Source organism: Thalia democratica, chromosome 1 (genome assembly GCF_965202585.1).
Source record: "Thalia democratica chromosome 1, ktThaDemo2.hap1.1, whole genome shotgun sequence".
NCBI classification, from domain to species: Eukaryota; Metazoa; Chordata; class Thaliacea; order Salpida; family Salpidae; genus Thalia; species Thalia democratica.
The window spans coordinates 80,157,911-80,170,907 of NC_139165.1; the positions used below are offsets into that span (position 1 = coordinate 80,157,911).

A 12,997-nucleotide genomic window follows, 5' to 3' on the forward strand; every position below is an offset into this window, starting at 1 on the left:
TATGCAAAACATTAGTATTTACAATTCTAAATGTAAGAACAAGCTGGTTTAGGTAATATCTTAATTAAAGAAAAATTTTCGAACAAAAGTTTAAGATTTAAAAAAGATTTTTACAGATTTTTACCAACTATAGTTAATTATTTATCAATTTTACTTTTTGTTATAAATTAATTATTTGTTTCCTAGTAAAATTATGAGTAACAAATATCTCCATTTAATTCATGGTAAAATAACAATTATTAAATAATTACCAATTAGTACTTGTTTATATTATTCAATTTTCTTAAAACTGAAAGTCATTAAAAATACTGTTCAATGAAAACTACAGATTAAACAGACTGCTTTATTTCTTTCAAACTATTAAAACTATGTTTTACTTAACAAAGAATGTTTTGTAAATTTAAAAAATATTAGTAATCACGTGAATTACAGGTAAATAAAAATACTCTAAATATGGGTTCTTCAGCAGTTCCGGGTATTTCTGCCGATTTATCGACAATTTTAAGCCAATCAGGTGCCGAGTTCGGCGATATTTTTTCTCAACCCGACCTTGCCAGTATGTGGATGTTTAACAACCCGGCAGCCATGTTGCCTGGTAACCCGTTTCCTGGGGGATTTCCGCAAATTCCCTCTAAGCAGCAAAAAGATGGTGAATTTTTTGGGTTCGACCAGCTTCAATTTGGAGGCCCAAACCAACTTGACTGGTAAGTAATTTGGCAGAAATTTAATTACTAGATACTTAAGTAAAGTAGAAAGTTTTTTTTTTATCGACTGTTGAAAATGTATTTTGAAAAATATGCTGTTTAAAATACTATTAAACTTCAAGGAACTGTATTTTTTTCAATTGATAAAGAAGTGTTAATTTTAGAATAAATTTGGTTGTCTAGCTCTTTTGTCTGGTAATTCTTCAAATGTATTTATACTCTAACGCTACAGGTTAAAATACAAAAAAAAAAGTTAATTATTACCATAAAATTTATCTCACGTATTTTTACTTGGCTCAAAGAGCTTTAAAAGTTCTACGAACAAAGTTAAAATTAATAATTTAATCTGGTTCAAGTGTTATCGAAAAGTATTTATAAATTACCTGTAAATATCGATATTTTTTTTTTAAGCGATAATAAAACTAACAACTTCAAAGAAGTACTAGCTAAATCCAATTGTTTCGTTTTAAAGTAGTTCTTGCTTAAAACTCTAAAAAACTAAGCTTAAATAAAACAATCATCTTTTTTAGAACTTTTTTTGGAACCTTAAAGTTATTAATTTCAAAGTAACACTAACTGATAAAGTTGTGTCTTTCTAAATAACACTGCTAAAGACTATAAAAAACTAATTCTCGAAAACATTTACATCAAAAAGATTTTTCTTGAGAAAAAACTTGAAGCTTTAGACATATGGTTTACTTTATTGCGTATGGAGGAAGCTTAAAACCGCCTTAGCAGACGTCGGTGATTTTTGTCGATGCTGGTTAATTAAAAGTACGACGCTGAAAGTTGGACGACCCGGTTGCCAAGCAACCATACCACCTCGGTTGCCATCCGAGAGACCACAAGTGTTTATCGGCTTCAATGCAGCTCGAAACTTGGCAACCGTTGCTAAGGAGCTTGTTTACATGGTGACGTGGTCGTCGGATGTGTTTTTACTGGCGCGTGTGTGGCTGGTTGCTATGGAAACTGCTGACTTGTTGAGTTGTAACAACATAAAAATAACTACTGTTTAACACGCTGTTTGCGAAAAAATTTCTTTCGTTTGATTTATATATTCAACTTTATATTAAAACTTTTCTTTTGTTCTAGTTTTTTTTTAATAACTTAATATACTAATTTTCACAAACGCTGTTTAAATTTTTAATTGCTTAATAGTCAACTTTTTCAGGTTACAAGTTTTAAACCTGATGAACCTGAACAAGAAACAAGAAAGTATGATGCCGTTTCCTAATATGCCAATGTTCGACAACACAACGCTTTCACGGTAAAATAATAAATTACTAAAATAAAGCGTGTTTCTATCAGCTTGTAAGATAAAAAACTAACCTTCTCAACGGTAAAGTTTTGAATTAATAAAACTATTACTAAGTCGTTTTTTATTAGATTTTTTTAAGACAAAAAACTATAACTTTTACTCACAGTAAAATTAGTTATCATTTTTTCACAGCAACAACCAGTTCAATCATCATCAGCTTGTTTCAACGCAACAGAGATCAACTTCCGCTATGACGTCATCACCAGAACTGTCATCCACGACTTCCGTTGTCGAATGTCAGCAGCCCCCGGTTGTTACTAGTAGCAACGGAAAAAGAGTCGTTACTCCTAACGGCAACTGTTAGTTTTCGTTGAACCGTGTGGTGTTGTGTACATACGACAAAAAAGTCAATACGAAACTAAAATTTTCATTTATATTTAGTACAATTTTTTCTATATATATGTATCATTTATATTTTTAAACATTTTTTAATTCGTTTTTGATTTTCTATTAAAATCTTTATGATATACATAGCCCTTAACCTCGCATATGTGGAACAAATTTTGCAGCTGATAAATTGGTTTAATTTCTTTAGAAATTAATTGAAGCTAGCAATGGTTTCAATACTCTCCAATACAGCTTTAATTTTTTTGTGACATTTACGGATGGAGAAAATGTTACAGGTTTTTAATATAAACTTTAAAGTTTATGTATTTAAGCGCTTAAATTTATAAACGAAGTTTACACATATTAACTTACACTCGTCAAAGCTTTTCGGGCTCGCAAGTTTTTAACAGGCGCAATTGATTTTCAACAAAATCAAATTTGAATGATCAACCGTACAACCTCGCGCGTACTTAATTGCTATTCTACTCAAATTTGATTGCTAAAAAAAGCTGTTTTCAGTAACTTCGGTGCTAAGTTCTGACACTGCGGATTGGCGTTGACCTACCCCTTTGTTCCAATCAATCTTCGGCTGTAAAATCCGAAACTGCGCAACGCTGATGTATAGAGAAGGTGATTAATTATTTCGTTATACATCGAGAAGGCTTCTTATTGTATTGTTGTTGGCGGTTTTCAAACAAAATACTGCTTGCGTTATTTGCACACAGGTCAATGCAGACGACTGCCAACATGTTGATAAATTTTTGTGTATTTAAAGATTAGGATGCGCATTTTTTTATATCATATTTTATTATTTTTTTGGTTTGAACTTTGATATAATACATGTAAGACTTGATCAATTTTATTAATTTTTTCAGTACGTTTTTGCATGTCTAACAAGTCTAATATGTTTGATGCTTTGAAATACTTCAATGGCTGGCAAGAAATAAAAAGCCTGACAAAGAAAAATGACTGACAAGAAAAGCTGCGGCCTACATGAAAAAAATCTTTTTTTTCTTTGCTGAATTTTTAGAAATATTTTACTATAAGCTTCTCGCTTTTAATTAAGCTGCACCTCGCTAAGATTTTTAAAACACTGAAAGGTCGACTTGTCTCGCGATGTGTGTCTTTGAAAAGCGTTAAATCACGGAACACGCCTCTGAAATAAGCTAAAAGCTTTGAGTGGCGCAGCGAGCTAAGTTGGCTTCTTATCTGCCGTTCAATCATTCAGCGAGTTTCGGCGGCAACTATTCTCGCATTGTTCGCCTCACACGACACGATAGAGATAGAAATTCAAACGGCCGCAGCGAAAAAAAGCAAATAAAATTTGGTGCGGCAATAAATAATGAATAAAAGCTTCTTGCCTCAATCAATTATTCGCAATGTAGGTTTTCAAACACATCACCGAGGACAGTTGAATTTTAGTTTTTATTGGCTTTCCGAGATAAAGAAACAAAAAGTGAAAAGGCAAAAAACTTGCAGGTTGCGTTATAAAATAAAGCTTGAACGAAAAGGAAGCTCGTCAATCGATAAATTAGACACGGAAGACAGCTAATGGTGACCTTACGCAACGATTCTATCTACGAAGGTTGTCATTGGCAAAACACAACGATGCAAAAAAAAAAACCGATGAGCTGCAATGACGTGACAAAGGATTAAGAGCATAAAGAAGCAGCGACGGAAGCAGATGATTTCGAGTAGAAGGAAGCAAATAAGCGTGACTAGTTTTCAATATTTGTTTTTCACCTTGCTGCTTGTACAAACAAAAATATTTGCGGTGTCAACATGCGAGCGGCCAGCAAACATCGACGGCGATTTAAAAAAAAATAAGAGGAGAACGCTGCTTGACGCTTTGTGCTAACTAAAAAGCTTTCAGCTGCCGCTCGCACGCCAAACAACGCTAGCTGTGACGTCATAAAGATCTCTGTGTCAAAAGTTCTCGCTCTCGTCACACCAGGCTTTCCAACTTTCTTAGTTACAAAGCCCCGCTCTACAGCTAAGTATTGACGACGAAATACTTTTCACTTTTTTTTTTCTTTTTCTCAGAAAGCAAATAAAAACTAAAATTCAACTGTCCTCGGTGAGTGTTTGAAAACCTTCATTGCGAATAATTACTTTTAGCTATTTACTCAAAATTTAGTAATTTGAAGGTTATAATTTTCTAATATCACTAATAAGTTTGGTAATAGAACTGTAAATTAATAGGCTATGAAACATATCAAAGCGGATATTTAAGTAACGAAAACCATAAGCTTATTTTACAAATATGAAACTAAAAGTTAAAATTTTAAGATAAAATATTTACAGATTTGATGAAAAGCTCAGTGACCAAAGTTAGAACACAAAACCGGTTGTCAGAGGCAACAAGCCATCACCACGTAGCAACGGAGGGTTGCAGGTGGACGGTGAACCTGCCGAAAGGACACGTGAGCAGTTCGGAGGTGGAAGTGAAGAAGGACGAAAGTGGAGAGGAGTTTTTGGAGGTGACTTGCGGCGACAACAATGCCCTCCTCTACATCGCAAGACTCAGCCAGGGTAGCAAAGGTATTAACATACTTTTTTTTAATTCAAATACTTTTATTCGAAAATAAAGAAGCATAAAATTAATTTATTGTCATAGTTAATAAGTAAACTATAGTTAAAAAAAATCTTAAAGACCCTTTCAATCGTCAGTATACATTTTTTATTTCCTATATTTACTTTAAATTGGATTGTTCTTACTTGGTATATGTTTAAATAAGTTATAGGTTTATATTTATGTAATTATTATAAAATATCAGTAAAATTTGTAAGTACCTCTATATTAAAACAAAACTAGATTGGATTATAAACGTTGCTGTCTAATGTTTTATAAAAATGCAGTGTTAAAAGTGTTTAAATGTTGATGTAGATAATATTTTTTCTAACATTTTTCAAAAGTTCATGGCTACAAAAACAGTAAATTAAATGTTTGTGTTCTACCAATTTTCAGTTATATCAAAAATTACAACTTGTATCAAAATTGTTTTGTTTTTTATTATTACATATTGTTATTACAGTATTTAAAAATGTGATTAAAAAGAAAATATATTTTTAAAAACTGTTTAGTGTATCCAAACTTACATTAAACAAACCTTTAATAAAAAAATTAAAGCTCCTGTAAGTGTATCTAAAATAAAAAGCTTTGTTTTACAACAAGAACTGTCAAAACTAAAAATTATTTTGAGCAAAGTCATTAAGAATGTTATACATGTATGTAAAATATACAACCTTTTTAAAATATTGTTTAAAAATGTTTTTTAAATAGATTTAATTTAGAACAACTCAAAATAGATATTAAAAAAAAAATTGTTTCAAGCTAGTAAAATAAAAAAAGTTAACATCAGAATTATATCTATAATATTTTTACAAAAGTAAAAGAAATTATAAAAGTAAAGGATAACTCGCTAAAAAAATGTGACAATAAATTAAGACTTAAACGACAATACGAGAGAATTTTCAAACGAACGGCGTCAACAGCTCACAGTTAAATGGCTGCAAATCAAAACAAAAGCAATTGCTCACAAAAGTATTTCGTTGCAATTTGATTACTTTCTCGCAACGCAGACTGTTCCTTATATCGCCTAGATTTTTTTGTTTATTTGACCAGAACGTGAAATTCCATTCAATCGGGCCGCTTGTGATTTTTTCTAACATTTCTCTTCATTTCTAAGACGGCTTTTGCGCTAAATGTCGTCTCTATCCGTAAATTACATTAGCTTTTTGCGTGCAACTAGTAGAACAAAGTTTAACGTTATTACTGTGCTCTTTCTTTTCTATTTTTGTACGTTAGACTTTAAAGCTTTAAGAAAAAAAATTTTATCTAAAAGTTTTAAATAGTTTAATACAAATTAAAAAAAGAAAACAGGTACCTCAAGAAAGTTTTCAACGTTTAATTTTACGGATCTTAACTTTACAGGCAAATCGATTCTGTATGAGCTTGGGGGCAAGCAGAGCTGGATGCATCCCAACGAGTTCCAAGCGATAAGCGGGAGGGAGACTGCTAAAGATTGGAAGAGGAGCATCAGACATCACGGGAAGAGTCTGAAAGCTCTCATGTCAAAATCGGTGATCATTCATCATCAGAACGAATGCGAATGTGAATGGTGTCTGAAGAACATTGCTTTCCTCGCTCAAAATCACGTGGTGAGATTTTGTTTTTGTCTGTTATCTCGTTGAAAATTTTTTAATTAAACTGAAGCTTTAGCGGTAAAGTACTTTATCCTAGGGAAAATTAACATTTGCTGATACAAACGATAATCATTATGTATGTGTGGTTAAAAAAATTGTTGAACTTTTATTTTAGTTTTTATTTTACAGATAGACTAAAAGCAAAGATAAAAAAATTATATATAGATAACATAAATTAAAAAAATAAAGTTATTTGTTTTTAGTATATTTAGCAAAAATTAATTTAGAAAAGATATTTTATATGGTACATGAAAAAGGCTGATTTTAATTAGTTACAAAGCAAATATTTTAATCCTAGGTATTTTGGTTTTTTAACTTCGTTAAAGAATATAGATGTTACTTTTTTTTTTTTTAATTTCTTTAAGTTAACAAAATATCAAACAGACAAGTTTATCTGAAGATATCGTGCCAAATAAAATAAGCCATATTTTCCCTTCCACCATCAAAAACCAGCGGGAAGATCATGATAACGTCACTGCATGGCAACCGTTAGTTTCGTTGCCAAGCAACCTACCTAACTCTCCTATGATGGGTTTCGACAGCTCGCCGTTGCTGGCCAAAATCGGCGAATCAGCGACGAGAAGTTCCGCATTCACTTGCGTTCTGCCGTCTAGAAAAATGTTTGTTGTTTATTTTTTTTCGAACTGAGCAACCTTTTTATTACATTTTTTAGTATGATTTAAACACTAAATGTGGTTTTACAATGTATATCTTAAAGCACATTTCACAAAAGTTTTGTATTTTATAAATTTGTTGCTAATATTTGAAAATTGTTTAGAGCTTCCCCACCACAAATTCAACATAAATATCCATCTTCGACTGAGAAAAAAGTTCAAAATCATTCTTCAAACGAAGAGACATCTTCCCGAAAAAGGTCTCACAACGTTGAAGAAAACCAGGTTTGGAATTGTTTCAATTGGAAAAATTTTTTTTTGAAATATTTATCTATCAAATTTAAACAGTTTAATATTTAAGAATCGTTTGAATGAAGAAGCAAACGAAACACGTCCTACTGTTAACAAGAAATCAAAATTTGAAGATGGTTTGTTTTTTAAAATGCATATTTTAAAGTATTTGAACTCATAGAAATAGTAATATGAATTTTAAAATCTGCAGATAATTTAGTACTACTGTTTTTTCTGTAATTTTGTTTTACAAACAATACAAAATTAATTCTAGATATTAAAATACAGATTTTTTAGACTTTCTGCCGAACTTACACGAAAATTCAATTAACTTCGACTACAACAAGTAGGTTTTTATTATATTAAAAAGAAAATTGCTAACAGCTGTCCTTAAAAATAAAAGCAAATAATCGTTCAAAGTAAATGTTTCCGTTAACATACGAGTAAAAATAATTTATCTTTTTATTCAGAAAATTTTAGATTTATTTTTAAAACAAATTTTTTTTTCAAGTTCTCAGCCTACAAAAGTACATGTTACAAAAAATATATAACTCTATATTTTTAACAAAGTTTTAATTCAAGCCAGCTTATTTTGCGCTGCTAAAAATTGACATTTAAACTAATTTTTGCAAATAAATGTTTGTACACTTCTAACATTTTATTTTGTTTTATATTCTAAAATTATTATAGACAGATAAATTATTTATTATACTGTATAACTGTTTAGTCTATATACTATTATTTATTTAACTTGGCTTAAAAATCTTTAATTTACATTGAGATGGTTTAAAACAATGTTGTTATTATTTATAGATTTTTTAGATAAAGTTTTTGTACAAAATATAGTGGTAATGAATTATTTTATAAATATTAAGTTGCTAAAAGTTTTACAGGAAAACAATTTTTTTACTTGACGAAAGTTTAAACTTAAAGTATTTGTAACTTACTAGATTAGAACTATTTTATTTTGTAGAATAAAAAAGCTTTATGAAGCTAAAAACAGTTGTTTGCATAGCAGATTTATCATGACTTTTATTATTTATTATCTTGTTTACGTGTATAAAAAAAGTTTTATATTAAAGTTAAAAAACTAGTAGTAATTATAAGTCATTTTTTTTAACAAATCTTTATTGAATTTTAAATTATATTTTTTAAGTTAATAATTTTGTTTTATTTATTAATTTATTTCTAGACTAATGCTGGATAAGACGAATCTTGTAAAGAACATGGCAGCTGCATTCGGTCAATTGGCGCCAAATTTACTTGAAAATATTAAAATAAATTGCAAGTCTGAAGCAGAAGAAGATGTGAGCCAATCAGAAGAATGGCATTCAAAAAATGTCAATCTGAAAAACAACTCAAAAGAAGCTAATGTTGAAGTTGTAAACAAGTAAGTAGTTTTATGTATATTTAAACTTTATGTTGCACTTAAGTTAACCCTTTTAAAGCAAGTAAGTCTTAGAATCTACAAAACATATTTTATCTTCAAACATATTTTATCCGATAAGCGTTTTTACTTCATAATGTTAAAAACATCCATATACCAAAAATTCAACTAACAAACCTTGAAACTTAACTTAAAAGCTAAGTAAATAAACAATAAACTTATGTTTCAAAATTAACTTCATAGCTGTCAAAGCACATTACGTAATTATTGTAGAACTAATTTTTTACTTTAATTCTAGCAAAAGAAACGAAAAAAATGAAACAGCTGTTATAAAGTCAATGCAGAAGAACGTAAAAAGATCAAAAAGTGTTCCTATGTAAGTTTGTAATATTTTTTGTAAAATTTATTTATGGATATAGTTTAATTTTTAAATAGATATAATTCAATCAAATAAAAATGCATACTTTGTATCACATAACTTTTGTTTTCTTTTTCAAAGCTTTGTAAAGCTGATAGTTGTAAAAAAATATTCCTACTGCAGTAAAACTTAACCTTTTGTGAAACAAAAATAAAATGTTAGATTTTCATTTTCAGAGAACTTAAAGAACATACCAAAAGGCTAAGAACTTCTAGTTCACTTTTTAACTCGTAAGTTTATAAGAACTTTATACATCTAACATAAATTTGTTGTTTAAATCTGTAATAACCTTGTTTTGCTTTACAGAAATTCCACTTCAGAAGGCGTTTCTCTTAACAACTTTAATCTTCTGAACAACAAAACAACGCTTAAAACTGAACCCCTACATCAAACCCAAACAAAAAACGCTTTATTGTTGGGTAAAACTAACAACAGAACGTCTTTTATGTCTCCTGATGAACTTACAATTGAAACGATATTGAAAAACTCTGATGACATGATCAAATGGAGTTGTGAAAGAGTCGGTCAGTATTTAGATGAAATCAATTTGGGACAGTATAAACAAGTGAGTTGAAATTATAAAACTCAAAACGCATCATTTTCTTTAGGAATTTCTTAAGACTATGTATAATTAAATTCGAACGTAGTCATAAATAGTTTTACTTAATACTAAAACTTTGAAAATAAAAGGACTTCAGTCTTGTTTAAATTAAAATTTTTAAGTTGTTGTTTGTTCTACAACACGAAATAGAAATATAGTTATGCAATAGTAACCATGACAACAGATCTTCCTTGACAACGGAATCAATGGACATTCCCTCCCGTTCATTAGGGAGGAGTCATGCTTGAACAGGTTGCAAATGAAACTAGGTCACGCTCAAACTCTCATTTCCTCCGTTCACCGTCACTTGGGGTCGTATTTCTTCATCCTTGAAGCTCACCATGCACCTTCCTCACCTCTTAACGAATCAGGGTAAAACCCGAGATTGGAACTTGATTACTGTTCAAATTTTAATTTAACGTCTCTATTTGCTTACACGGCACTTCTTAAGTTTACCTTCTGTTGTTGAAGTACAAATGAGTTACTTTTTTACAATGTTTTTTTTTTTCATATGTTAATTTAGCAGATAGTTATTTTCTATCGACTGTCTTTTTTTCTGATGTTTAAAAGCAGTTTTATTTTGTGCTTTTTAATAATTTTTACTTAGTTAAAATAAATTAGTAAAAATAGAAATTAGTTTATTAACAGTTCTTAAATGTCTACTACAAGATCGACAAATTTCGTTTTTTTTATGTTCAAAAATAAACTTAGAAATCTGAAGTTTGTTTAAAATTTAAGCACGTCACTATTTACCGATTCAGGGTAAAACCAAAGATTTAAACAAGATTACTGTGCAAATTTTATATTTAATTTTACGTCTCTAGTCGCTTCAGAAGTTTCTTATTCATCGATATCGAAACTGAACTATATTTTGCTTTTTTCTTTCTTCTTTTTTTATTTTTTTTTTTCTCTACTCGCTTACACAACTTACTTAAAACTAAAACTGAATTACTTTTTACTCATTGGATAGGTTGTTTGTTCTTCTCTGTTAGCGCTTAATCTATTTGAAATCTTTTAAATTATATTCAAAAATCTTAACAATTAGTTAGGCTTGTTTTATGAATTCTGCCTTATTCTATAAGTTGTTAAGAAATTAAATTAAATGTATCTTGTTTTACTGCTTTTTTTTTGTGAATTTTTAACTAGATTTTTCTTTTATAAATTAACATTATTAAAGAGATTTAAAGAGTCAAAGAAAACTGTTAGGCATAGTTTCATTAGTAAATATAATTTTTTGTAGCTTTTTTATGATCAAGTAAAAAGAGTATTGCTGCATTATCTACAGTTTTTAATTTGTTTTAAGCTAAATAAAAATTAAAATATATTTACAACAGTATAAATGTCTACTTATATCAAATTTTGCTAGTAAGGTATAGTTTCTATTGTGTGTTTTAACCCTTTAATGTTTAGATTATTTTTTGGGTTTTATGACTTTTAACTTTGTAATTATAAGTTTACAAGTTTATTTTGTTTTCACGCTTTCTTAATTTGAATTCCTATAACTGCCATCTTTTTATATTAGTTACTGTTTTGTTTTTTCACAAAGTTTAGGCTACCGAAACCAGTACAAAAATAAATTATTAAACTTGCTTTTGTCTAATAATTTAATAATTAATAAAATAAATTAAAAAAAAGCTAAGTATTGTTTTCGTTTTATTAAAGTAAAATACTAAACATTTCTATTATATATTCAATATTTGTGCATACAACCTAAAACACAAAATTTTTTAGTTTCAATAAATTAATTTTGCAATTAGCAATATATAGATTGTAGAAGAGATAAATTAAAACATTAACTAAAAAATTGTTTGTTATTTTTTTTGTTTTAAATATTTAACTTTATTAAAATAAATTTACTTTATTTAATTTTTTAAGTTTATTTATTAAAAAATTTACGTAATATTCAAAGAATTTATTGAAATAACTTTTTGTTAAAAACAGTTAGTAAAATCAATCCACAGTTAAAACTTTTATATTGTCAACCTTAAGTTGACTGAATTTTTAAACAAAATTTTTTGAATTTTAATACCTAAGTTTAATAAAAATATATCATAAATAAACTTATTTTTTTTTCAAGAGAAGATTTAAACAGATACAATCTGAAAAAAAAAGTTAAACTTAAAAGAATTATTTAGAACTTTATTAAAATTTTGAAATTACAACCAAACTACATACATATAAATAAAAAGTGAAAAATAAAAAAAGCTCAAGTCAAACCACGTGACCCGATGTGGTTTCAACGGCAACCGATACCAGCCGCAGCAACAACCGACGATGGTCACGACCAATCACGACCACGAACTAAAAGCGGTGACGAAATTTGCGAGACAATGTTTTGCTGACGGCAATCGTGAAAAGAAGAAAATTTTACTTCATATCAGCAAGTGGTGTGTAAACAGTGAAAGATCGGCACGACGCTGTGCGAACAAATTAAATGAACAAATTGAGCGTAAATTCACTAAAGTCTAATTATCTGATTTTGTGTTCGTTTTTCGCCAGCAATAAGCTTATTGAGCGCTCGATTGGCGGAAAGAGGTAATTAACGCGTGGTGTGTGGTAGCACCTCTCGTTGAAAACTTGATGCGTTTAGAAGCAGATAAAAAAGCGAGGTGAAAGTCTGCGAGGTCGGCGACGTTTCGAGCTTAGTGTTCGGAAATAAAGGTGAAGTTTTTTGTCTGTAATTCATTTAATATTAGAAAATTTTTCAAATTTTCAGCTTTATGCACTAGTTGGTTTTTGAGGAAATATGTTGCCTTTTTAGCAAAAAAGAAAAGAAAATAGTTTACAACTGACTTATAATTTTTTTTTTGCAAAAAATTGTTAATATTGTTTTTCGTTTAATTTAAAGTTATTGAAATATATTAAAAAGAAATAAGAAAGAAAACGTACTACCATCATAATATGTCTCGGTAACAAGAAGCAAAATTCAAACTTTTGAAAGACGTGTGTGTGGAAGGTTACTAACGCGCGCGAAATGCACCTAAGAGCTTCTTATGACGATCGTGCCAACAGTAAACCGCCGCTGCCAGCAAAATCCGCTGCTAATTTGCTGCCTATCTAATTAACGGCATAAGGAGCTTTTAGAAGAAAAGCTGAAGTGAGTTCAACACCAAGTCGATGCCCATCATTCA

At 29.4% G+C, this 12,997-nt stretch overlaps 2 protein-coding genes across 2 annotated transcripts; both read left to right on the top strand.

Moving 5' to 3' along the window:
- Nucleotides 1-453: 453 nt before the first annotated feature.
- Nucleotides 454-7,203, top strand: LOC145840035 (uncharacterized). The gene is made up of 6 exons (XM_082947259.1): nt 454-704; nt 1,876-1,971; nt 2,155-2,321; nt 4,654-4,890; nt 6,284-6,510; nt 6,940-7,203. Exons 1-6 carry the CDS (start codon nt 454-456, stop codon nt 7,201-7,203), a joined length of 1,242 nt encoding a protein of 413 aa, XP_082803385.1.
- Nucleotides 7,204-7,765: 562 nt separating this feature from the next.
- LOC145848261 (uncharacterized) lies at nt 7,766-10,299 on the top strand. The gene is made up of 6 exons (XM_082953850.1): nt 7,766-7,806; nt 8,653-8,850; nt 9,146-9,223; nt 9,442-9,495; nt 9,572-9,830; nt 10,051-10,299. The coding sequence occupies exons 2-6, from the start codon at nt 8,657-8,659 to the stop codon at nt 10,240-10,242; spliced, it is 777 nt and encodes a 258-aa protein (XP_082809976.1). The 5' UTR covers nt 7,766-7,806; nt 8,653-8,656; the 3' UTR covers nt 10,243-10,299.
- The last annotated feature ends 2,698 nt before the right edge of the window (nt 10,300-12,997 follow it).